This window comes from Leptonychotes weddellii, chromosome 1 (assembly GCF_054177405.1).
Source record: "Leptonychotes weddellii isolate Sample4059 chromosome 1, ASM5417740v2, whole genome shotgun sequence".
Taxonomy (NCBI): Eukaryota; Metazoa; Chordata; class Mammalia; order Carnivora; family Phocidae; genus Leptonychotes; species Leptonychotes weddellii.
The window spans coordinates 60,253,775-60,278,975 of record NC_138369.1 but is presented as its reverse complement, the minus strand read 5'-3'; the positions used below and the strand labels follow the sequence as shown (position 1 = coordinate 60,278,975).

At 55.7% G+C, this 25,201-nt stretch overlaps 1 protein-coding gene across 5 annotated transcripts in view; it reads right to left on the bottom strand.

The window, feature by feature from the left end:
* The window catches only part of VIPR1 (vasoactive intestinal peptide receptor 1), a 33,342-nt gene extending 15,393 nt beyond the window's left edge, over positions 1-17,949 (bottom strand). For 2 of the 5 annotated variants that reach the window (XM_031018921.2, XM_081825177.1), the window contains exons 1-3: positions 16,255-16,399; positions 5,581-5,692; positions 1,037-1,150 (exon numbers count right to left, since the gene is read on the bottom strand). In XM_031018921.2, the coding sequence (XP_030874781.2) occupies positions 1,037-1,150; positions 5,581-5,692; positions 16,255-16,332 (304 nt within the window). In that variant the 5' untranslated portion in view covers positions 16,333-16,399. Of the gene's footprint in view, positions 1-1,036; positions 1,151-5,580; positions 5,693-16,254; positions 16,403-17,316 lie in introns of those variants that run through there. The other 3 variants (XM_081825180.1, XM_081825188.1, XM_081825196.1) reach the window with 3 other exon arrangements.
* Positions 17,950-25,201: the final 7,252 nt, after the last annotated feature.

The window sequence follows — 25,201 nt, the reverse complement described above, 5'->3', positions numbered from 1 at the left end:
GTCTTCCCATTGCACTCCCAGAATCCTTTCTTTCATGGAAATCTGAATTATCGGTTAAAAACCTAAACCTAAATTGGACTACGTCAGTCCCCTACTGAGGAGGGGGAGCCACCCCAGTGGCTTCTCAGTGAACTTAGGAAAAAGTCCAAGTCCTCAGTCCGTGTTCAGGGCCAGCAGGGCTTCTGCCGCCGGTCTCTTTCCTCTCCTCCCTCCCCTTAGCTCTTTCTGCTCACCCTGGGGCCTCCGCTGCATTTCCTTGGTGTCCATCCCGTGGGCTGCTGGTTGTCCCTCTCCGTGATCGCCCCACCCAGGACCTTTCCTACCTCCAGGTCTTCGGGCGGCAGCTGAAGTATCACCGCCTCTACCCATGAACACCTGCCTTAATGTTGTGCCTTACCCCCTTCTCCTTGCCAGGACTCCTCGCCGTTTATGACATGTGTTTGTTTTCATGCTAAATGTCTCTTCAACTAGAGCCAGGCAGACAGCATGGCTGTTCTAATGCTCCCTGCCCTGTGTTTGTCTAGCCCATGCGTATCATACTAGTAGATATTTAAGAAACGTTCACGGAATGAAAGAATGGCTGAATATATGCTGGAAGCTTCCTTAGCTAGTGGATAGCAAGAAAGCCCAGTTCCTAAAGAGGCTCCTCCTTTCCTCCTTTTCTTTTCTGCCTTTTATGAGAACATTTACTGAAGCAGAACATGACAAGGTGTGTAAGCAAAGCCCAAAATGTCGTCGGCACCATGGGAGCCATAATTTAGTCATGCATCTGTCAGTCAATCGGTTATCAATTGCTGAACAAATATTTAGTGAGCCCTTCCCACGTGCTTATCTTTTATGTGAAGAGCTCATCAAATCCCATGAATCCTTCGAAGACCTGATGCCAGCACACCTCTTCCAGGAAGCCCCCCACCGATGGCTCGAGCCGCTTTGACCACTGCCCTTTGCCTTCTCACTTCCTTGACAGGTGAGGACCCACTCCAGCTGGAACCACCTGTGCTGCCCCACCTCCCTGGCTTCGATCCAGGCCTCTTACCTTGAGCTTGAGCTGGGGAAAGTAAGTTAAAGATGAGGGGGCAGGCCAAGACGACCACCTGGCCCGGAGGGGTGGCTGGCCAGCAGGTGAGGTTGTCCCACATCTTGCTGCAGCCTGATGGCGGAAGGGGGGAAGGCAGAGGACACACAGGTCAGCGCGGTCACCGGGTTCCTCCAGCCTTGGGGCCTGAGCCCACAGGCGCCCACTCTTCTTCCTCCTCCAGGGTCCCACCTGGAGGAACCTCCAGTCTGAGAGAGCTGGCCCCACCCTGCCCAGGCTGCAGAGGGCCTGTCCAGATGGGCTGCAGGACTACAGCTCCATGGTCCTCAGCGAGAGATGGAGCGCCCCTGGGGGTGTTTGGAAGGGTGGTGGGGGTTCTGTTTGTTTGAGATTGAGGGTCTCACCCTGCATTTATGGGCAAGTGCCAGGGATGTCAGGCAGACATCCTGCAAGGTGTCACACAATAATTAATTGTGTAGTATTCTGCAAGACTTTCAGATGAGCCCCTGGGCATTTGTGTAGGTGAAAACCTTTTGTAATGACCAGAGCCTAGACTCTTACTCCATTTCGCATATAAACACCAGGTACTTACTGTACAGATTTAACATACATGGGGTTTTCCAGAAATGCAACTGAGTAAAGGGAGGGAAGACTGTGCTTTGTTGCATGTTGAACATTATTAAGGTTTTGGAAAATCACATTACCTCCAGCAACGCTGCCCGTGGACCTGAGTCAGGGAAGCAACCACCGTCTAGGTCAACCTACCTGGCACATTTCCAGAATGTACAAGGACAGATACAATCTTTAGACTATGTCTTATCTGTCAGTGTGATCGTGCCTGAACACGTGCACAGTATTTCATTTTAAATCACTTCCCTTTTTATTTTTCTTTTACAACCAGAACTTCATTTAAAAAAAAAAAATGAATGCACATGTCCTGAATTTCGTTTTATAGTAAAGGAGACATTAAAAAATATTTGTCATAAAAGGAGGTGCTGGGTACGATGGGGTGGTGGGGAGATTGGGATTCAGCTAGGTCTTGAGGCGTCTTCAGAAAATTAAAAAAGCAACACATATGCCCCCAACCCAGTCAAACTGTGACTTGCACTGGGGGGTGGTGGCGTTCAGGAGGTGAGTTCAGAGAAAACCCCGCCCTGCAGGTGAGCCCCGAGGGCTGGTTGGTGAAGGGTGCACAGCGGGGTCCCTAGGCGTCTGCTATAATAGGCAGATGCATGATTTTGCCTGTTCGGGGTCTGGGTGCCAGTGAGGGACTAGGACTCCTCTGGATCCCCTTGCCTGGGGGAGAATTCATTGTTTCTTTGCAACCCTGCCGGGCCCATAGATTTTCTCAGGAAACCCAACCCCAAGCCAAAGTCAGTGCCAGTTGCATCCAGCCCAGCCCAGCCGAGGTCCGAAGGTTCATAAGTTCTCAAGAAGGGGGCCTGGGAAGAGGAGTTGAAAGGATGTGCCCACTTGGGGAGGAGACTTGGGACCCTGAGTGCCGGATGGGCTGGCAGTGGGGAGGGGGGGCCTTCTGGGGCTGCAGCAGTGGGGGGGCAGTGGAGGCTGGACCTGAGTGCCAGATGGGCTGGTAGTGGGGAAGGGGGCCTTCTGGGGCTGCAGCAGCCTGGCGAGGGCGGAGGTTGAAGGCTGACAGCACCTGGATCTGCGGGGCCTGGCCAGAGAGCACAGCCTCCCCTCCTTGGGGGCCCCAACCACTTCTGTCCACTCTGTCTTGAGGCTTCTGTGGCCTCCCTCTGGCTCCCAGTCCCTCCTGCACTCCTGTGCCAGCCTCTCTGGAGGCCCTGGAGGGGTCCACGAGGCCAGGCACCTCCGGCTAGCCGTTCAAGGCCCTGTTAATAATATCAGCAAATGCTTACATAGCCTTTGTATTTGGGAGGCACTGTTCTACTCTCTTTAAATAAACAACTTATTTAACCCGCCCATTTTACAGAGGAGTAACTGAGGTATGGAGCAATAAGGTAACTAGCCCAAGGTCACATCGCTGGTGAATGGTGCAGCCCGTTCACACGTTCCTACGCTCCCTTTCCAGGAAACCTCTTGCACTCCTCCCATTCTGAAGGGCTCCAGGCCCATTTCTTGTGGGGAATTTTGCTCTGCTGGACTGTTTAGCCCTCTGACTATGCTGGGCACACCTTGTTTTGTAGGCCAGTTATTGTGTCTGGGTCCCCGCCAGACTTTGAGCTCTCTGGATCTCGAGCTCAGCACGGAGCTGGGTCCCTGGCCCTGAGCTCAGCTTCCCCAGGAGCGGCACAGGGAGAGGGAGACTGGGCATTGCCCTTCGGGAGGATGCACTTGGCCTCAAGGACTCTCAACACCACCAGACTGGGCTGTGAACTGTGACATGGCAGGGGAGCCAGGGAAGAAAGGCCATGTGGTCAGGGAAGCCTCCTGGAGGAGGCAGCAGGTTCAGGAAGTTGAGAAGGGAGTGACAGGCAAGCAAATGCCAGCGATCTGGAGAGCCTGTTGTCTCTGTGCATGCCCCAGAGAGGCTCCACAGGCCCCACCACATATGTCCCCAGGCCCACAGAGATGCAGGGCCCTGGCTGGCTGTGTGTGCCCCCTGGGGACTGCCACATCAGCAAGAAAGCAAGCCTGGAGCCTGGGGTGGGAGGTGGTGAGGCAGGGCGGGGGGCTTCTGCTCTGCCATTTTATAGGCATGTGCGCACCGACAGACACACAGACGCGCACTCCCAGACGCAAAGACCCACAGCCGTATATGCAAATACACATACACGTATGCTTGCTTGGACATGGAAAGACCAGGCACAAGCAAACAAAGGCACAGAGAGACCCATGCAGCTCAGAGATACACACGCAGAGATAGGAGTGGGCATACTGCAGATATTCACACTCGTACACACACATCCACAAACCAACACACAAAGACACAGTGCACCAGGCCTAGCCAGGCTGACAGAGACACATGCCCCTGCCACACAGAGACACTCAGAGTCCGACATGGGGCTTTACAGATCCCAGAGGCACAGGCAGCTCCAGACCCACGTGGGCCAAGAGCACACGTCTGGATATGCACGAACATGCACAGAGCCCCACAAGGTCACGGGCAGACTCATCGCCCACAGACGCATTCTCGCCCTCCTCGGATCCCAGGCCGCCTTCCTGGTGACAGGATGTTGGCACCCGACAGGTGCCCTGTGCCAGCAATGACCTCATTGGGATCACGAGGGTGGCTTGCCCCCGGGGCCTAGGAGGCACTGCAGTGGGGCCTGGAATTCTGGGGTCTGGGCTTCTCTGGGCTGCCTGCAGCCCCAGACCCCACTGCGGGGGCCCGCTGAGGCCCGTCTGCCGCATCTCCTGCCTCCCTGCCCTGGAGGGTGGAGGGTGGCGCATAGGCAGTGGGGGGTCTGGCCACCCCTCACCCAGGGCTTAGTCTGAAGGCCCAGGAGGCAGGGCTCTGCCCTTCCTTAAGAGCCGGGGGAGGTAAAGGCCCTCCAGGAGGCTACGGACACTCCCTTATGATGCAGGAGGCAGAGACTCTGGGCACCAGGGCCAAGAAGGAGGGATCCAGGAGGGGTTGCATAACTGTCAGCCTCAGAGAGGTGACAGGAGACTGGGGAGCCCGGGGGGTGTAAAGATGCTCCCTACTCCTGAGCAAGGTGGTTACATAACTGCAAGTGTGGCCTCAGGGAGGTGACCTGGTAGGGACGCCCAGAGCAGGCACAGCCCCTCTCCTGCTCCGGCCCTTCTCTGCCCTCAGGGAGCCTCGAGCTCCATACCCACCCCCACTCCTCATAAGCAGTCTGCCCAGGCACCTCCCACCCCCCACCCCCACCCCCACCCCCCCGAGTCGCTCTGCTTCTCCACGTCCTGCCCACCCTTCAGAATCTGGCTCAAGGGTACCTTTCAAAGGAAGGTCTCTAATTCCTCCCATTCCTTCCCTGGGCAGCCGTGCCAAGTGCGGGGCACCAGGGGTAGAGGGTGCTGTCTGTCATCTGATGGGATGGTCCTGCCGGCTCTGGGCAGCTGGGCAGCCTCGGCCTAAGGGTGCCCCTGGCATCACCCTTCCCACCATGAGGCTGGAGCTCTCCCACACCCCCTCAGGAGGAGGAACTGGGCCCCCATGTGTTCAGCCTCTAGGTTTGACTGTGACTCGTCTCATCAGCTGGACAGTGAATGAGCTGATGGTTCATCTGGCCTGCTGAAGGTGGGTCGGGCTGGGGAGGGAAGTGTGTGTAGGTGGCCCGCCTGGGTGCAGAGTCTGGGATTGGGAGGAAGGAGCTGGACCTCAGAACCCCCAACCTAGTGTGTTCTCCTTGGTTAACAGCAGGGAAATCCCAGACCTGGGGCAGGTGGTGGGATCAGAGAGGCCTGTTGAGGGCTTCCCGCTTCCATCTGGTCCCCCAGCTTCTCCCAGCATCCTCTCCTCGCCCCCAGCAGCTCCACGGTGCCGTCCCCCCCCGACATGTGTGGGAAGAATGTGCCTGGATCTGGGCTCACAGTGTGATGAGAAGCAGGGCTCCCCGAGGGGTCCGGGGCCCTCTCTTCCTGCTGGCGCTCACCTGCTGTGTCATTCTCCAGCTGGGCTTCCTCCAGGCACCTCTTGTGCTGTACCTCGATCATCCGCAGATGGTAACATTCCTCCTCCCACTGCAGGTTGGTTGCCTGGCCACCCTGGGGGACAGAGACAGGGAGGGGACCTGTCATCCTCATCAGTGGCCTACCTCGCATCCACAGACTCCAGGAACGTGAGGCCCAGCAAGGCCTGTCACTTGACTGACCCAAGTTCCAGACAGAACCTCAATCCCAACCCCAGACTAAAACCCGACCCAGACCTGGATTGGACCCAGAACTCCTGTCCGCCGTCCCCAAAGTTGGGTCTGCCTGGAGGGCCCTGTCATGGCTTCCTGGTGGCTTCTAACAGTGCTGCAGCTGTAATAACTTGGTCTTTTTTTGGGTGGGGGGCACTATGGCATTACTCTGGACGAAGGTTGGAGGGCCTCTCTCTGGGGCCCAGAGCTGGCCCTCGGGACTCTGCCACCCTCCAGCCTGGGTTGGGAGTCCTGGGTCCTTGCCTCAGTCTCTCTGGATGAGTGGGGCCCAGCTAGTGCTACCGGGTTATGAGGAGTTAGGTCCCTGGAGCCAGGCCTGGGAGGAATCCAGGAGTCTGGCTGCATCTTCCAGGCTCTGTCCCCATTCCAGGAGGCTGTGCTCAGTCTCCTGGGTCGCCAGGCTGGGAGGAGGACACTGGCCCTCCTTGCCCAGACCTCACCTGCTTTCTTCTTAGCTTCCAAACGATTCCAGCTGTATCAGATCTAATGAAGGAGGGGAGGTTTCAGGAAATACAAGAGGCCCCTCTAGGATGGCTTGCCATCCCGCCACACCTCCTCTGCCTCTGCCTCTGTCCCTGCCCCTGGGAGGTGGGGACAAGGGATGGGAAGGCCCACGCCTCCCAGCCTCCCCTTTGCCGCACCCTGGCCAGGGATCAGGGATGGAACTAGACCTGCCTGCTGGCGTGGGGGACAGGCAGGCATCGGCATTGGGGCCAACATGTGAGTATGGGTGATGGCTGCCCAGGGACAGACAGGAAAAAACAGGTCTTGAGAACCATTGGGTGGGCAAAGGCAGGTGAAGACCTCCATGGAGGAACCACTGAGCCGGTGGAAACTTCTGCGAGTCTCTTTGGCTTTAGGGAAGTGGCTGCCACCCCTGGGCAACCCCATATCAGTTTCCTTCTCCCTGCTCAGGGAAGAGAATGCCGCAGTTCCCCAACAGGGCCGTTGGAGAAAGTTCAGCAAGGCAGCTCCAGAATCAAATACTCTTGGCGTCTCTTCCATCTTGTCCCTCCTGCCCTGGGACAAAGTCCTCAATTCCCTCAAATGGGCCTCAAGCAGCTCCCCTGCTGACTCAAAGGCATGTTGCAGTGGGGCTATGGAGGAAAGCATTTCCTGCCTTCTGGCCTGGTACCAAGGGTGTGACTTTGACCACTGTTCTAAGTAAGGTGACCCCACAGAGGGATAAGCATCCCAGGTGCCAGAGAGCTCTCCATTGCTATAGAGGAATGGGGTCCAAACAGAAGCTGGACAACTCAGTGCTCAAGAGGCTGCACAGCTGAGTCCCTTCCACTCAACACTCCTGTCCCTTGTGGAGGCCTTGGTGGAGCCTCATTGTCACAGAGTCCTCAATGTCCAACTTTCCCGTACTTGGCTAAGAACCACAGCTGGCCTAGCCCAGATGCAAGGGAAGGTCTCATTGTCCAGGATGCCTTTCAGACTTCCCAGCACCCAGGCCTCACCTGCCCATGTGCCATGGGCCTGGAAGCCCCACAGTGAACCTGGGTTCCATCTTGGACTGTGAACTTTATCAGCCAATGGAGGTAAAGACATGAGCTGGTAAATCATTTAAAACTTGGCATATGGAAAGTAACACAGATCTATTATAGAGCAGGATATGGTTATTCATATAATTGTTTCAAAGAAAATACATGGGATTTGAAGGATATGAGCTGTGGTCCCTCTTTGGGGTCACATGCTTCCCTTCTTGCCCCAAAACATTACTCAGACTCAAACACTCGAGATGCTCTGTCTTCAGTGATTTGTGGCCGGCGCATGCTGCTCAGACATGGGAAGAGGGGTGGCCAGAGGACCCCAGAGGTGACTTCTGGAAGAAGAACCTGGGGACTGGCTCATGTCCCACCATTGGTCTGTCTTGTCTGGAACGCGCTTCTCCCCAAAATGCCTTCCCAGCCCTACTGCCCTCCAGCAATGCAGTTTGTTCTGCCTTCTGGCCCCCTCCCAGCCTCGCCTGTGTCTCCTGCCCATTCTCCACAACCCACCCCCCACCCACAACATGAACATGGGATGGATGGTAGTAGACCATCTCTTGTTGCTGCCTTCTACCATCCTTTACCCTCCTCTGGTGCCATATCCTCATCTCTATCTGGGAAACCACCTCCTTCCCCACTCCTAGTTCTTGGGGTTCCCCACTCCTAGTTCTTGGGGTTCCCCACTCCTGGTTCTCGGGGTTCTTGGTGTCTTCTAAGAGGTGATCAGACTTGAGCCCATCAGAGCATTCCTGGCCTTAGTGCCTCGCACATGGCCCAAGTCAGGCTGCTCAGAGCCATCAGGCTCATTCCTGGGACTTTGGATTAAGCGATTAGACAAGTAGATTTGGTCTTTCCAACTAGACTGGAAACCTCAAAGGGTGCAGGGGTTGGAACTGCTGCTACCATCTTGTTGCTTCTTGTGTTGTTGTGGAACACAACAATGAAGGCCACACGGGCAAAGGCTGAATAAAGACATGGAGGAAAAACTGGGTCCTCTTGACATTATCTGAGTCCCTGGATGCAGCCATGCCTGAAAATAACCCTGTTTCCAGCAACATGAGTCAATATTTTTGCTTATTGCTTGAGTAAGTTGAGTTTCTATCCCTGTAACCAAAAAAGTCCAGACTTGTGCTCTGAGGACAGGACAGTAGATGCCCTCATTTGCTGGGTCCTCTTTTTCTTTTTTTTTTTTTTTAGAGAGCACGCAAGTCAGGGGGAGGGGGAAAGGGAGAGGGAAAGAGAAAATCTCAAGCAGCCTCCATGCCCAGGGTGGAGACAATGCAGGACTCAACCTCACGGCACTGAGATCATGATCTGAGCTGAAATCAAGTGTTGGATGCTTAACCAACTGAGCCACCCAGGCACCCCTTTGCTGGGTCCTCTTAAGCCAGAGCTGTGGCCATGCTGTTTGCCAAGAGATAATTCCTTTTCAATCACCAAGGGCACCATAGGGTTCCTAGCAGCTTCTGCTTACCACTCTCTGACGGTGGAAGGATATTGGGTCAACTTCTCTAGCCAACTCTGCCTGCCCCACTCAGCAGCATAGCCACAAAGCCTTTCCTGAGTGGCAGTTTGCAGAGGAGGGGCAGGAGGCCCTGGGGTAATCTGGCAGTGTGGGCTGTCTCTGAATAAAGTGAGGGTAGTTTGGAAGATATGCTCAGTCTTCACCCCAATTTAGCTGAGTGTTAGACCCCATCTGCAGAAGGGTAGAGGAAAGAGAGACCCAATGAGGGACCTGAAATCCCCTAGCAAGTGCACATTCCTAGATGGGACCTGCATCTCTGACCACTAGTCTGGACTACATCAATCCTGCTCCATGACCTTGCCTTGGGCCATCTGGTCTACCATTGCTCTTTGGGGGACAGGGCCAGCGCAGCTCCCTGTAGCCCTTATCACTGAGGAATTCAGGCAGACTTTGAACTTCCACTTATTTCCCTATGCTAAACATCCTCATTATCCCTCTGGACTCCAGACACACTAAGTTGGAAAATTCCCAGCCAGATACAGCCAAGCCTACTGATTCTAGGAAAGGGTTCCAGGGTGGGATATAGCTGGGGTGTGGGCTTCAGAGAGAATGGGTAGTAGAGGTGCATCTTTGAAGAGGTGTAAATTTGATCATTAGAGGTGGAATAAGAACATTCCAAAAAGTAGGAGCAGTGTGTACAGAAGCATGGAGGTTTGAAAATGCCTAATACACACAAGGTTGCAAATACACGGTGTGGCTGCAGCAAAGGGTCCTGAGGCATAGGGAGACAAGTTGTGGGACACAGGCAGGGGCCAGGCCTCATCAGTTACTGCCTGGACAAGTGTACTAGCTTTCAGCCCCACCACCACTGGCATTCAAGGCCTTCCCTAGTTCTACTATTGCCTACATTTCCTGACTTGTCTCCTGATGCCCCACGTGAAAAGGAGAAAGCAGGGCTTTCTCTCAAGCCCTCACTAATTCCCCTGCTGGGCTGAGCTCCAGTGAGCTTCAAGTCACCTGACCTTGTGGGTGGGTTGAGGTGGAAGTTTCAGGCCAGATGGAGCCCCCAGCACCCTCCCTATCACAAGAGTTCCTGAGCCCAGAAGAGGAGACCCGGGCAAGAGTAAGGAAGTCTTTAGGCTCCCTTGCACCTGGGTCCTCTTCCGTCCCCTGCCACGGTACTGGCTGGATGTGGGAGGTTACGGACTGGATGTTGGCAGGAGAATCCTGAGTCTCTGGTTGGGGGCAGGGATTAACCAAATCTCGTTAATTCTGCCTGCTTACCTGGGTTCCTCCTCTCTATCCTCACTGTGAGGGTCTTGGGAGAAAGTCCAGGTGGGGCTCCCTGAGAGCTGGGGTAGGGTGCAGATGCTGGGATTTGTGGCTGTTAGATGCTCGGGGCTCTGAAAGACAGGGAGAGGGGCTGACTCAAGTTTTGTGGGTGTCCTACCCACCCCTCAACGGGAGCTTGAGCTCACAGCTACTGGCCTGGAATCAGAACCCTCAGCCTCATCCAGGGCCAGAGAACTGTGGCAGTAGAAGCCAAGGGAGCCTGGTGAGGGAGCAGGAGTCCCTCTGAGGGGCAGCTGGTTTCTGAGAGGGGTCTAAAATGCAGCAGGCTGTTGGATTCGGTGAGACAGAAGAAAGAACCTCCTGCCCGCAAATTGCCAAGCCCTGGGAGCTACCCTGAATGACTTGGGCTTCTGAGGCTTGTGGAGGAGGGCCCTTTGCCCCTGCCAGGGATGACCGGGGAATGGGGGAATAAAGAGCAGGGGTGGTCCCATTTACCATTCCCCCATCACCAGCTCATATCCCATGATTTATTTGAGCCTCCTACCCCCATTGAAATAATGGGGCAACAAAGAACCACAAAGGGAAACTGAGGACCCTGAGAGAAAGCAGTGTGGTCAAAGGCATGCAGGACCCCAACCCAGCTTCCCAGGCTATGCCCTTCATTCTGGCTTTTGTGTTTGAATTGGTAAGAAGATGGAGAGGGTGCAGTGGGGGAAGGAGAGAAGGAGACAGGGGGCAGTGGGGGGTGGGGCACAGGAAGGTGAGGTAAATCATGGGATGCAGAAGTCACAAAAAAGAGGAGAAACATGCTCCCAGCTTTGCAGAGGGCACTCCAAGAAGTTGAAATAAGGGCTCATCCTACTGGGAAGGGGCACAGGGGAGACGTCCGGGGTGAGGGGAACGTGGGCTAGCTTGATCTGGGTGGTGGCTACACAGGTGTGCACACCGTGTGACAACTTCCTGACCGGTCACTGCAGATTTGCACATTTTACAAATTAAAAAATGTCTCTGAAGTCCTGGGGCAGCCCGCAGCAGCTACGGCTGCTTTGGTAGAAGCAATTCCTCTTGGTGAGTCCAGAGGTCCCAGAATCAGACTGCCCGCCACTTCCTGGCTGGGTGACCTTGGGCAAGTCTCCCCACCTCATCTGTAAAAGGGGGACAATGACAGCACCATCTACTTCCAGGGCTGTGTCCAGGGTCACATGTCAAGGACACCAGGGGACCACCAAGAAAGGTTAGCAGTCATTGCCAAGGGCCCAGCCAGCCCCTCGCGCCCGGCTGGCCTTGCCATCTGCGTCTGGACCCGGGCCTCGCCACAGCCTGGACGTGTTGCAGAACGCCAGGCAGTCTGCAGGTCCCGCCAGCTGCCGGGTGGCCGCTGTGCCACCAGAGGGGAGGCCTCGAGTCGGGCATTCCCTCACCCCTTACTGCTGATTTCTCCCCCCTCCCTATTTTTACATCCTTTTGCCAATAATCTGAAGCCTCCCCTTTCTGAATATCCAAATTTTGCCAACCACACCTCCTCCTGGGAGAGGCCGAGCTCTGGGTGGTATGCGGGGGGCGGGCAGGGGTAAGACAAAGAGGGAGACCCAGGGATGCTGGTGTGGGCGTGGGGCAAGAAAGAACTTTCCACATCTCAGGGTGGCCCCAGCGCAAGGGCTCTCATTATTAGAATACAAGCTTAAAGAGGTTCCATCGGGGGTTAAGCCTGGCCCCATCTTTAAGGGCCCTTCTGGCGGGGCGTCCTTAGGGACACAAAGCCTCTCGGGGATTCTTTGTAGAGGATCACTGTGGCGATGGCCAGAGAAGCAGGAGCAGTAGGGGCTCAGGTTTAAATCCTCTGCCTCTTGAAAGCCATCCTGGGCACCCCGGGGGGAAAGAGGACTCAGTTTACACACACGGTGTGTGGGGGGGCCACCTGCAGAGCACTGTAAGCCAGCATGGGCAGACATACAGAGTCGGTTGGTGACCTCTTCCCCTTCTGATGCATACAGGAAGAACTTGTTTTTCAGATAGCAGGAGGCACTTCCTAAGAGATACAGACCCTCATATCATGAGCCACATGAAACTCGGGTACAGATAAAGACTGGGGCCCTGTCCAGGGAAGGGCTTGATGTTCACCCACCCACCAGCTCGCTGTACAGGCTCATCACAACCCAGGCCAGAAGGATCCTTGCAGTCAGACCCCTAATACCACCACGCAGCTTGGGGTGCTGGACCAAATGCTGTTTGGGGATATCCAAACATAAAATATTAAGGAATGCTTGTTCATTTTGTTCGGTGTGGTGGTGGTACCATAGTGATAAAGGAAAATGTCCTTTGGTTTTAGAGAATGCATCTTAAAATAACGTGTGGCGCAAGGTCATAATGTCTATACTTGATGTTAAAATACTTCAGCCAAAAAAAGGGAAATGATGCCAATATTAACTGTTATGGGTTACCGGTTGTCAAACCCAGGGATTGGGAGGGGACGAGCACGGGACGTTCCTATTCTGCCATTTTGCTGATATCACCCCAAGGACTGGCTATTTCCATGCTCATTATATTCTTCTCTCTCTCTCTCTTTTTCGTATGTTTGAAAATTTTTTTCACAGTAAAACGTTAATTTAAAAAACCCATAATGTGGTGGAGAGATGAAGCTGTGTTTCTTTTACTTCTGAAATACATCTAAGGTATGGGAGCACCTCTGCACATATTATACATCTGTGCTGGGAAGTCCAACTGGGGAGGGCAGAGTGTGGGAGGTTGAGCAGCAAAGGCAGGGAGAGAGGGACAGGGCTTCATCCAATCCCCTAGCCCCTGCCTGCATCCCTGGCCAGAGGGGCCACAGCGAGGGGTCCTGCGAGTGGCAGCCTCAACGTAAGTTGGGTTGCCATTGAGGCTGCCCACCATGTGAGGAGGCTGTTGTCTTCCTCCTGGCCTTCCCTGAGATGACCCATCACCCACCTGGGCCTGGAGCCGCACCCCCACATTGCCTGGCTACCTCATGAAGACACCCCTGTCCCCAGGGCTCCTGAGCGGGGGATCAAGAGAAGAGATGGCCTATCCCGGGTCACACAGCACTTGGTCCTCCCTCAAGTCTTGCAGAAGGGGGAAGATTGTGCCCCAGTCACGGGGTGGAGCTGGCCTCCAGCCCAGCCCTCTCTTCCTATTTCTCCTGGGGGGGGGAGGGGAGGGGCAAGATTCCCACCCTCCCTTTGGTGATGAGGAAACCGAGGCCCTTCCACAGAGATCAAACACGTTCTCAAGGGCAACTGGCCATTGCCATGGAGTAAGGTGAGGACCAATTCTCATGGCTCCAGAAACATCAGGGAGGGCTGAGACTCAGGGCGCCAGGATGGGAGGCTAGAAACTTCTGAGGGGAGGTCACTCTTCCAGCACAGTCCCCTAGGAGCCCCGGGTGGGCCTGAGGTTGTCACTCCGCTCGAAGAGGAGGCTGGACCCCACTGTAGCCGTGTTCCCTAAAGCCCACAAGGTGGTCTGCTGGGGGCCAAGAGGGTCTGGCCAGCTGTGGACAGCCTCTGGAGAGGCTGAGCCCTTCAGGAGCAGGTGGCCAGCAACCTGCCTCAGAGAGGAGTTAGGAGGAGCCAAACCTTTCCCAACCCCTGGGCCATCCCAGCTTCTGGGGGCGTGGGGGGAGCTGGGGGCTTCTTCCTCCTTCTGGGACCAGGCCCATTGGTCCTGCCAACAGAGGCTCTTTTATAGTTTCTGGTGGAAGGTTGGCCCGTTTGGCCAAACTCTTTAGGGCACTGTCCTGCCTCCCCCAGGGAGCCTTCCCTGACTGCTCCTCTCAGAGACCCTTGCCTCAGGGCTGGGAGGCTGCACCCCACACACCCCTGGGCTCTTCCTCGTGGGCCACTGGCTCTGCTCTCCCTGACCAGCCTGAGACTCTTCCCAGGGCAGGACCTGGATCTGCTCCTCCTCTGACACCCCCCCCTTCCGTCCCTGGGCTGGGCATTGCCCCCTGTGCCTGCTGTCCAGGGGGTAGGAGCTGTGGAAGGCCTGACAGGTGGCCTTGGGGCAGACTTCCTCTTCTGAGACACTAGAGGTTTTCTTTCCTTTTTGCTTCCGTGTTCAGAGATTCCCCCTTCCTTGACTGAGGTCAAGGCACCATAAACAGGAGTGATAAGACCTTGGGCCTTTACACTGAACTTTTGCAGCTGCCATTTTATGGCTCCAATAACGTCAGCCCCCCTCAACCCTGAGTCTGGCTGGAGCGGGATTGCCTGGTGTCCCTTCAGGGTGGGAGCTGGTGGGGAGGAGGGAGAAGTGGTGAAGGATGTGGGGACTCCTTCATTCCAGGCTGCCCTCATCCAGTCCTGGGTGCGTCCCTTCTCCCTCTGCAGGCCCAGCCCTGCACGGCTCTGTGGGGGACAGCGAGGATGACAGGATGGTCAGAAGAGCCCAGGCTGGGAGGTGGGTAGGGCTGAAGAGTGGGGTCAGAGTGGGAAGGGCTGAGTGGGCTGGAGCAATCAGGGAAGGCTGTCTGGAGGAGGTGATGGAGTAGGGTATTAAATGAATAAAATGTGGAAAGACAGGGGGGGCGTAGGCATTGGAGGAGCGGCTTGGATGGCCTCAAGAGGTGGGGGCAGATGTGGCCGAGAAGGAAAGGAGACCCTGCTGAAAGCACCCTGCCCCTGGGCTGAGAAGCCTCCAAGGCTGGGGAATGGGGTACCAGTGGTAGTCCCAAGAACTGTGGCTCATCCAAGGAGAATGCGAGTGGTCAGAGCCCAGTGGGGTAAGCCAGAGGGCTGTGGGTAAGGCCTGGAAGCTCCATGACCCTGAGAGGCTCTAAGTGGTGCAGAGGTCTGGAGCTGTGGCCTTAGGGCCAAAACCCGGTGAGGCTTTGAGAGCTCAGGAGGTGGGTCTCATGCCTCTCAGTGCGAGGAGGCGAGGCTCCTACCAATTGTTATCAAGTTCTGCTCCCAGGACAGGCAATGAGTTTCTCATCCCCAGGATGTCAAGACATTAGCTAGATGGGAACACAGAGATTCCTGCTTCGATGGAGGTGATGGTAAGGGAGGTAATCATGGGATAGAAGACACTAGGTGATCAATATACTCTACCCACCCACCAGTCAACCTGAGCTGGTGTCAGATCTGAGACCCACTTGGTTTTTAGGCTCTGACTAAGCAGCAAACCCAGATTCCTCAAGTCTTGGGATAGGGAGAGAGAGAAAATCAACCTCAGTCCAGGACTGATTAGTGGGGGACAGGTGTCTTTGGGACTTATTTTGCCCATCTGTAAAATGGGCTTGGGTGGATTCATTGAGTCTTGAGGTCTTCCCTGATCTTAGAGGGAGATGATCCATGCATCTCCCGCCTGAATCAGCATCTGTCCTACAGGTGAGCCACCCAAAGCGACACACGAGGGTACAGCCACGTGGGGGGGGGGGGCTCACTGGCACACATACATCAAAGGCATACAGACACCTATGTGGGGAGGAAGTAGAAGTGGGAGAAAGAGGACGCCACTGCTTCTTGGCTGTGTGCACCTTGCTCAGCTTTCTCCGAGCACATGTCCGGCCCTTCCTCATAAACACCGCCCTCAACCTCTCACTGCCCACCACCTTCCACCTTGGGCTCTTACCTGTCAGCTCTGCTCAGTGGGAGGGCGCAGGAAGGGCCTGTCCGTCAGCCACCTTATCCCAAAAGCCCTTTGCCAGCGCTGGGTCTGAGGCTGAGACGTCACTCCTACACGTAACACACAACGCCCCGCCGATACCTCCAGAGGGGCACAGCACACAACGACGATCCCCACAGCCACCCTCTCTGCCACCCACTGTCTACCAGGCCTTCCATTTCAATCGACCACAGTCCCCCACCCTGCACCAGCACTGACTTCCCCGCCCCACGCACAACGCAGCCACTACACCGAAGGCAAGTTTATGGAGCACGCTCTCTCCTGGCGCCCCTCCACCGGTGTCCCAGATCGCCGCTCTGAGCGGGCCCTCAGCCCCGCTGGGAGGGACTAGGAGCGACCAGGACCCACCCCTCGGGTCTGGATCCGGTCCGAGGCTGAGCTGGGAGGCGAGACCCGGTGCTCCGTGCCCCGCATTCCCCTTACACAGACGTGCGCACAGACGGCCCGGCTCCCGCCGCCCCCACTCCACCCGCGGCGGCCGGGGCTCTGGGCTGCCCGGCGGGCACTCACCGCGGGGCCGAGGGCGCAGGCGAGGGCGCTGGCTAGCACGCATAGCCAGCCGGCCGGCGGCGTGCTGGTCGGACGCATGGTCCGCCCTGAACCCGCGGCAGGCGGCCCGGCGCCGGGAATGCGCGGGCAGGCGGCGCACCGCGCGGTCGACGGCGGGGAGCCCCGGCAGAGTGGCGCGGTCGCGGTGGCCCCAGCGCGAAGAGGCGCAGCTCGGTGCTGGAGGCGGGCCCCGGGGGCTCGTCTGACAGGCGGCGGGTCTGGCCAATGGATCGGCAGAGGCGGGGCCGCCGCTCAGGTGTGGGGCGGGGCTGGGGGCTCTCCCGCCAGTGGGGAGTCCCCGCGCTCCCTCCGCCTATCCCCCCACGTCAGCCCTCAGTCGCCTGGAATTCACAAGCCTTCACCCCTTCCGACCGCATCCTCGGGAGTCTCGAGACCCCAACACGCCGCATCCTTCCCTGCTTAGCTCACAACGTTTCCAAGCGCCTGGATGGCATCTCCCACTCCCGCGCGCCCCCTCAGCCCCGCCCCGGGACGCTCTCCACGTCCACCTTCAGAGCCACCTCCTCCAGGAAGCCTCCCAGCCAGCCTCCCCATTTCCCATTTCTGCGCCTCGGAAGACTGCTGCGGGCGGGCCGGACTAAGAGACAGGACATGTCACTTCTTATCCCCCAGGCTGTAAGCTGCGGCCTGAGTAGGGTCCTAGGTTGTAAGCGACCCGGAGGTGGGGCACGTGGTTTGATCCATTTTCAATCGCCCCAGCTCATCCCTCCTCCCGACGGGCCGAGCGAGGGGAAACAAGGGCGCGAGTGAGGCCCGACTCTGGGTTCCTCGGTGCCCCCCCGAGCCCAGGCGACCCGGCAGGGCGCGCTTGGCACTGGCTGGGCTCCCGGGCCCTTCACGACCAGAGAGTGGAGTGTCGTGCTTGAGGGAGGATGGCACGTCCGCGCCCTCACGCGTCTCGGCCCCGGCACCTCCCGAGGGAGGCTGGGCCGAAGTTCCAGCGCCCCCGCGCGGGGAGGGAAGATCTGTCCCTGGTGCTCAAGACCAGGCTGCACAACCTACCTAAAATGAAGCAGGAGACTTCCTCCTCCCGCCTTCCCTGCTTTGCAGCCGGGGAAACTGAAGTGCAGAGAAAGGCCTGGCCTCGGGCCGCCTGCCTCTGGTGCCTCGCTTCCAAGCCTGAGCGGGTCGGCCGCTGGGTGACAACGGACCAAGCTTGTCTCCACCTCGCGTCCTCAGGGCTCAATTTTATTCGTCCCTAAAATGAGGCGACGGTTCAACCAGCGCCGCGCCCCGGGAGGTCTTCTTGTAGACCAAGAGCAGGTGGATGCCTTGCCCTCTTTCCGAGGGCTCGGAACGGTGTGATGGAGGCTGGAGGTTGCGGTGGTGGCGGCAGAGATAGGGTGGATGGTGGATGAATGTGATAAGGGGATGACAGTGTCCAGTGGAGAGGCGGGGACGACTGGCGAGTTCCCCGGGCTCCCAGCGGGATGCAAGGCTGCTTGAAGGAGGTCCAAATCCGGGAGCTGGCTGACCAGCAGGTGCGTCAGAGTTCCCTGCAGACCCACCTGGCTTCCCTCCTTACAGCGCGGGGACACTCCGGCCGCTGTCTTTCTGGCGTGGGATGAAGTTATGGGGAATCAGGGAAAAGCCTGAAAGGGATGAGCTCCCAGCCCGTCCTCAATTTAGGTTTATTTGGGGTGCTAGCATTTGCTTCCTCCTTCTCTCCCTCTCTCCCTGCCCCCCCCCTTGCACATTTATTAATAGCTTGCAGTGTGCCAGGCTCTGTGCTGTGGGTAAGACATTGGGGCCTCTTGCCAGAGGAGAGCTATTGTACTCTCCACAATTTCCACCTCCTTCCAGATGGCCTGGACATAAGCCCTTCCGCCACACGGAAACAGGGGAGATGCCTCTGCTTCTGACCTGGCCATTCTAGGGTTTGGACCCAACCCCTTAGTGGAGGATGTGTTTGAAGAATCTCCAGGCTTCTTGGCCATTTCTGCTTCTGGGGGCCAGGTTAGGCTCAGGAGCTAGGGGTCCTTGCCTCCCCTTGTGACCCTGACAGAACCCCTTCTCAGGCCTCAGTTCCCCAGCAGGACAGTGGAATTGGGTCCGAGTTCTGGGGAGTCACCTCTGCTGGCACAGTGTCCTAGGAGTCCTAGACATGAATGGCAAATCCGTGGGCTTTGGCTCTCATAAACCCTTGCTCACTCTACACACACACACACACACACACACACACACATGCACACGCGCATGTACACACACCGCCTAGCCAGTCACAGAATGCTGAAATCCCATCATTAAAGCTTGTCTCTTGGTCTATTGAAGTTCTGCTGTCTCCGAGGACCGGGATCTTGGGTACTTGAGAGTCCTTTGTGATGGGGGTGAAGATTGGGGAATTAGGAAGGAGCCAGACCCCACTTTGCCACCTGACACTGGCCTAGCAGGGAATCTTAAGGCTCCTAACCAGAGACGGGCTGCCTTTCCCCTTGCTCGGGAGGGTGGTCCACAAGAAACCTCTTTAGCTTCCTGGGCAGGCTAGTGGCAGTGAGGTTGACTGGCAGGGCCTCTCCACGCTCAGGCAGTCCCCTGGCTCCCAGGAAGGAAGCAGGTGACTAAGGGAGAATAGTTTCCCTGCAGATTCTTTGCCATGAAAATTACTCCTTTGTTCTGTCAGAATTGTTCCCCTGGGGGACCCACCCTTCCTTACATATCAAAAGGCACAAAACAAATTCAGAAGGGAAAGAAGGAGCAGAAAAAAAGAAAAGAGGAAACACAAACAAAAACTTAAAGAATTCAGCCCAGGTTAGATTTGACCACGTTTTTTACTAACGGTTTCCGCTTGTTCAGTTCTGTGTTCGGAGGCCCAGGGGGCATCACCTGAGAGTCCTGAGGTATCTTATAGGGAAGCCATCCTTTCACGGGTCCAGTGGTCTGGGAAGGCTTCTGGGGGGAGGGGGCCAATTTCAGAAGCTGAGGGTTGGGTGGGGGGCAGATTACCTAAGGGGGTAAGAAGCGGGGATTGGATCTTTGTTCCCCATCTGGAGTTGTCCTTTGCTTCAGCAGTCCAGGCTTGGGGAGGGGGCGGCAGCCACCCTCTGCCCCCCGCTCCCCCATATCTTTTTGCATTGATTCCTATTCTGAGGTGTCCCTTCCTGGATCCCCTGTCTGTGGCCCAAACCCCAGAGCCCTCCAGGCTGCCGGCTGACGGCCGGAAATCAAGGGGTGCAGAAGATGGGGGGAAAGAGAGAGAGGCAGTCACTTGCCATTCCCCGTGACGACAGGCACGGCAGGAGAGAATCTGCAGTTACTCATTTGGAGCCTGCCTGGCTTCCTGGCTGCCTGCCTCATTCCTGCACTGAGTGCCACCCTTGCCTCCCCCAGTCCTTCCCCACGTCCCTGAGTCGTGCGCTCACTGCTTCAAGGCTCCCAGCTCAGGAACTCCCTGGTGGTGCGGTGCTGCGGTAGAGTGGGAAGGGCGCCTGGGCACCACAGTGTAGTTTTGGCCTGCATGGGGTGGGGGTGGGTGTTGGGCAGGCAGGGATCTGGCCTGGGGGGGTCACGGCTCCAGGATTCCCCTTCCAGAGCATCCACATCGCTGTGTGCATGCAGCCTCTCTTGCCCTTCTTTGGGGCCCGTTCTTCCTGTGAGAAGATGCATTTTCACCCCAAGCTGTGGTTTGGTGGAGGGCAAGTGGGGCCCAGACAGGTATTTAAAGAAACGATGTTCCATCCGTTGTCCCTTCCCTAACAGCCGGCAGCAAATAGCATTCCTTTATCCCGTGTGTATCGCCTACCTACACTGGTGCTGGACAGTGACGGGTTCTGCAGATGCCTCTAGGAGAACCTAGCCCTGCTTGGTGGAGGGGACCCTGGGGGGAGATTCTGGCCGTGCTAGAGCTGCACCTAGGAAGAAACCAAAGTTCACGGGAGCACAGGTGATGGAGGGAGAGTTGTCCTGACATGACATGTGGGGACCAGTTCTGGAATGGCCTCTACCATCCCTTGGTCCTGGAGGTCAGGGCTCAGAGGGAACAGAGGGGACGGTGCATCATTTCAGGCCCTCCCATGAGCAGATGCCACGATGGAACTAAGACGGTGGAAGTTGGTAGGTGGCAGGGGAACCCTGAGAAAGATAACGGAGGAGAGAGCAGGATCAGGCAGAGCCTCTGCCAACCTGTCAGCCAGCTCCAGAGCAGAGATGGCCCACAGAGGCCTTAGTAACTCCACTGTGCTCAGTCTACGGCTGGGAGCTGTCTGTGAAGAGCAGGACCTCAGCTCCAATGCTGGGGTAGATCCTGAAAGTGCCACCTCTAGGGGCATCAGCTCACTGCGTTCCTCACAGCTGAATGGCGAGTTCTTTCTTTCTTTTTTTTTTTTTAAAGATTTTATTTATTTGACAGAGAGAGATACAGCGAGAGAAGGAACACAGCAGGGGGAGTGGGAGAGGGAGAAGCAGGCTTCCCCGCTGAGCAGGGAGCTCGATGCGGGGCTCGATCCCAGGACCCTGGGATCATGACCTGAGCCGACGGCAGATGCTTAACGACTGAGCCACCCAGGTGCCCCTGGCGAGTTCTTTCTTGAAGGAAGGTCCAAGTGATGCGTGTCTAAGGCTACCACAGAGGGGAAACTGAGGCATGGATAATGAAGGGAGTCGGAGCACTCCTGCTGCGGAGTCAGAAAGAGGAGACTTAGGTCCTACTCTCAGGGAGAGCCAAGTCCATCTGGGCACACAGAGGGATGACTTGAGAAAGAACTCCTTTCTTCAAAATCCCAAGGCTCAGTTTAGTCCAAGGGGTCAGCCGTCTGTCATCGTGCCATTTGGCATGCGGGTCATGGTGCAGGGATTCTGGGAGACTCTAGAAGGGGAGGACTCCCCATTTGCTCTCTAACAGCAGCTACAGTCTCTTGGTCAAATGCTTACTGCAACGTCTTTGTGCGCGGGAGCGCATGTGAGCGTGTCCGTCTATAAGAGCATGGCGTGTGAGAGCAGGGCTTGGCCAGGGTGTGTTGGGAGGTGGAGTCAGGGGCAAGGTTCTGGGTAACTAGGGGCACAGAGGGAATGAATGTCATGGAGAGTGCCCAGGACCACAGTACCAGGGTGTCTCTCAGAGCTCATTCCTGGGGCAGTGGACTCCTGTGGGGGTTGGAGCACTCCCACCCCAGGAAGAGCTCAAACTAACCCCACAGGAGATCTAAATTTACACACTCACCTCCCCACTTCCTGGCCCTGTGTTCCTGTGAATCGGTGTGTAGCTGATCTCAGGCAGAGATTCTGGAAAAGGAAGATAATGTGGGTGGGACAAGACAGACATGGGGTAAGTAACATAATCGATGTCATGAGAGAATAGTGTGTGTGTTCAAAATGTAAGGGTATCAATTAAAAAAAAAAAAGAGGTCTCTATGTAACTCCTAAACAGCTAGAAGAAGGAAAAATTAAGAAAACGCTACCAATTCAATAAAAGATCATATGTACAGGGGAGGGGGTAGGTTAGAGACAAGAATACATGGCAAATAAAAACAAAGAATCAAAGATCAGGAATAATTACAAACACTAATCACCACAGTCCATGTGAATGAAGGAGAATTTAAGACGGAAAATTTGAGAGAGCTAGTTCATGTTATTAGCATGTCCAGTCTATCAAGAAGATGTTTGGGATTATTACAGGAGAATTCCAAAACCTGTAAGGAACAGATGATTTTTATGTAATCAAACTGCTCGACAACAGCAAAGAAGACAGACTGTTTTCCAAGATATTTTATGGGGTATCATCATGCTGATATTAAAACAAGACACGGAGAGCACCAGTGGAGAAGACCATAATTCTGTTTTATAATGTGCTGGATGTTAACAAATAAGGAATTTTACGAATTATGTTAATACATAACTCAATTTAGCGTTTAGTGTTTAATTCACATTCCTACATACACACAGAAGCAAAAATGGAGACAAAGGAGGCACATCATGTCCGCTGGGGTGGGGAACGGAGGGGGCAGGCCTGTCGTCAGTGGACGCCCTCAGACAGGATGCTGCCAGCCATTGCCTGGTGGGGTGGGGGCCCCGGGGCCCAGGAGGTGTTTCTGCAGAGGCCAGTCTCACCTGCCAGGTGGGAGCTGAGACAGGAGGAGGGAACCCTGGCTGGTCACACAGAGGGTGCTCTTGAGAAACCAGGTGTTTCCAGAAAGGAATGGGCTCAAAGTTGGGCTGACGTGGGCCACAGAAGACGGAGCACAACCCGGGCCTGGAAAATGTCAGGCATGACCATCATCCTGGTCCTTGCAGGGCTAGGGGGAAAGCAGCCAGCTGGCTTCCTTTGTCCCATCAGCAAGACCTACAGTCTGACCTGGCCTTTGCCGCAGCTACCGTGTGACTTCCAGACCAAAGAGTGGGCTCGGGGACTGGGGCTTGGCTATGGTTGAACATTGGGCAAACAGAGCAAGGGACTTAAGGGGAGGGTGGGGACAGCCTGTCTCTGGTCCCTCTTCTGTCCCCCACCCTAGCCACCGATGTCTAGCAAGGAGGCCTCTGGGGTCTTTACGGCCTGACTCTGCCCATGGGTGGACACCCATACTCCTTAATGCATCTTACTATCATCTTTATTACTGTGATGATTATCAGAACCCCAACCACAGGCTGTGCCCTCTGATTTCTCTGGGACTGTGTGTGGACAGCCTTCCTGTGGCAACAGGCTATGTCAGGGTCCCCAGGCCCTCGTGAGAGGGGCAGAGATCCCGATGGCAGCCCACATGCTGGTGTACCGCCCCTGGGCAGGGACCGCCGTCTGAGGTCTGCGGTCTGGTGCAGCCCGGCTGGGGCCTCACTGGAGCCAGAAGCCCTCAGTTCCCTTCCTTGCCATCCCCTTCACGTGGGTGGGACTCTCAGTCCACAAAGTCCCAGGTCCGTGAAATACAGCTTGTCTTTATTTTCTTCAAATTAAAATTAATATCGACTTGATCCCCTCATCACACCAGATTGGCAGAAAGTACAACTTCAGCCTTTCTTTGGTTCCAGAGTGCCTTGTGCTGGGAAAGTATTAGGGAGTCCCTTCCTTCTCTATCCCCCTTGGTTATTGGGCCTTATTGCTTGATTCCAGGACTCTCTCATTAGCCCAGCCTTTGTGGTGTTGAGGTTTCAGGGCCTGAGAATCTTGACGGGGCCGGTGGTCTTGTGTCCAGGGTCCAGCCTCCCAGTATAGACTGCAGTCCCCTTCTCAAGGTGGGGAGCGATGGGTGCAGGCAAGGAGTTTAGTGCTGCTCGAGGAAGGCAGTCCCAGGAAATCCCGAGGAGGTCTTCCCCTTCTCCTCCCCTTGCAGGGTCAGCTCCCTCCTAGCTTCAGCCCTGCTCTGTGGGGAGAGATCACCTGCCCAAGAGAGGACTCACTTCCAGGGAGAAGAACAGCAAAAACCACGTCATGGTCTCCTTGCCAAGTTGGGCCCCACCCCACCCTCCCGAGCTGGGCCAGAACTGCTGAGGTACTGTTTTGAGGAGTGTAAGTAGCTCCTCCAACAGCCTTTCTTCTCTGGAAGACACTTGGAGGGGGTAGCCCTCAGCACGGGGAGAACAGGCCTGGGAGGCTAGAAGGGGGTGGCGACTGGCATCCCCACTGCAGAGAAGCAGCAGCTGGGTGGGACCACCTGCGCAGGCCTGGGAACCAGGCCAGGAAGATGCTAGCTGGAGGAGAAGGGAGGTGGGAGGAAGAGAATTGAGGAAGGAAACATGGGGGAGGGATGGGGAAGGCAGGCGGGGGGGGGCAGGGGGTGGTGGTTAGGAGTCGGGGCAGAGGAAGGAAATTTGGGAGGGAGGAAAAGAATGAGCAAGGCAGGAGGGGGGAAGCCAAATGCTGGAGCCAGGGGGAATTCTTGCAAGGGGAAGTCTTCTCTGGCAAGCCCACCCCTGCTACCCGCCCCTTCCTGTTTCATTCAGTTCATCTGCATCTCATCCCTCCCCTGCTCAGGGCAGTAGCTTCCTCATAACCTCTGGCTTCTCCCTGGCCCACCCCCCCCTCCTATCTCAGCAGCCAGGTTGATTTTTATTATTTGTTTAATTTATTAAGAAGAGCTGCAAAATATACAAAGTAGATAAAATAATATAATCAGCTCCCTCGTTTCCCCCATGACTTAGTTCTTTCCCTGGGTCCCCATCCCAACCTCGATCATTAGGAAACAAGTCACAGATCTATCATATTATCTGTAAACATTTCAGTATGTCTCTCCAAAGGATTTTCTTTCAAAAGAAAAAAAATGACCACAATAGCGTGATCACACAGTACAATTTTACACCTAACCCTCCATTCCTTAATAGCATTAAATATTCTGTTGTTATTTAATATCTATTTTTTGCTTTATAAATGCTTTTTTTTTTCTTTTAAAGAGAGAGAGCACCTGTCCAAGAGTGACGCATAGGAACGGGATGGGGAAAGGGAGAGAGAGAAAAAATCTTAAGCAGACTCCATCATGCATGAAGTCTGATGTGGGGCTTGATCTCACCACCCCGAGATCACTACCTGAGCCAAAATCAAGAGTTGGGCACTTAACTGACTCAGCCACCCAGGTGCCCCTAAATGCTTAAAAACAAAAAAACTCAAACAGCTGTTTGTTTAAATCAGGTTCACACATTATAATTTAATACAGAGGTGCCCTCCACCTCTCCGTCCCCTGCAAACTCTCTTTGGAAGAAACAGGGTTGGTCCTGTCCACCTGCTTCCCACAGTCCGAGTGTGCTGATGGTATCCCTGTGCTGTTATTTAACTTATCTCTCCAAGACTGGTGATTTTAAAATACATTTGAAAACAAGTGAGATCCTGTTGCTCCGCAGTTCCAGGTGCCTGCGGACCCTGAGTAAGTGCCCCGTTGTCGCCCTTCCCCTCTCCTCTTGTCTCGGGTCACACTGGCCTCCCTGCCTTTCCAAGAACTCACTGCTGGCCCACTCTTGCTTTTTAGTCTTT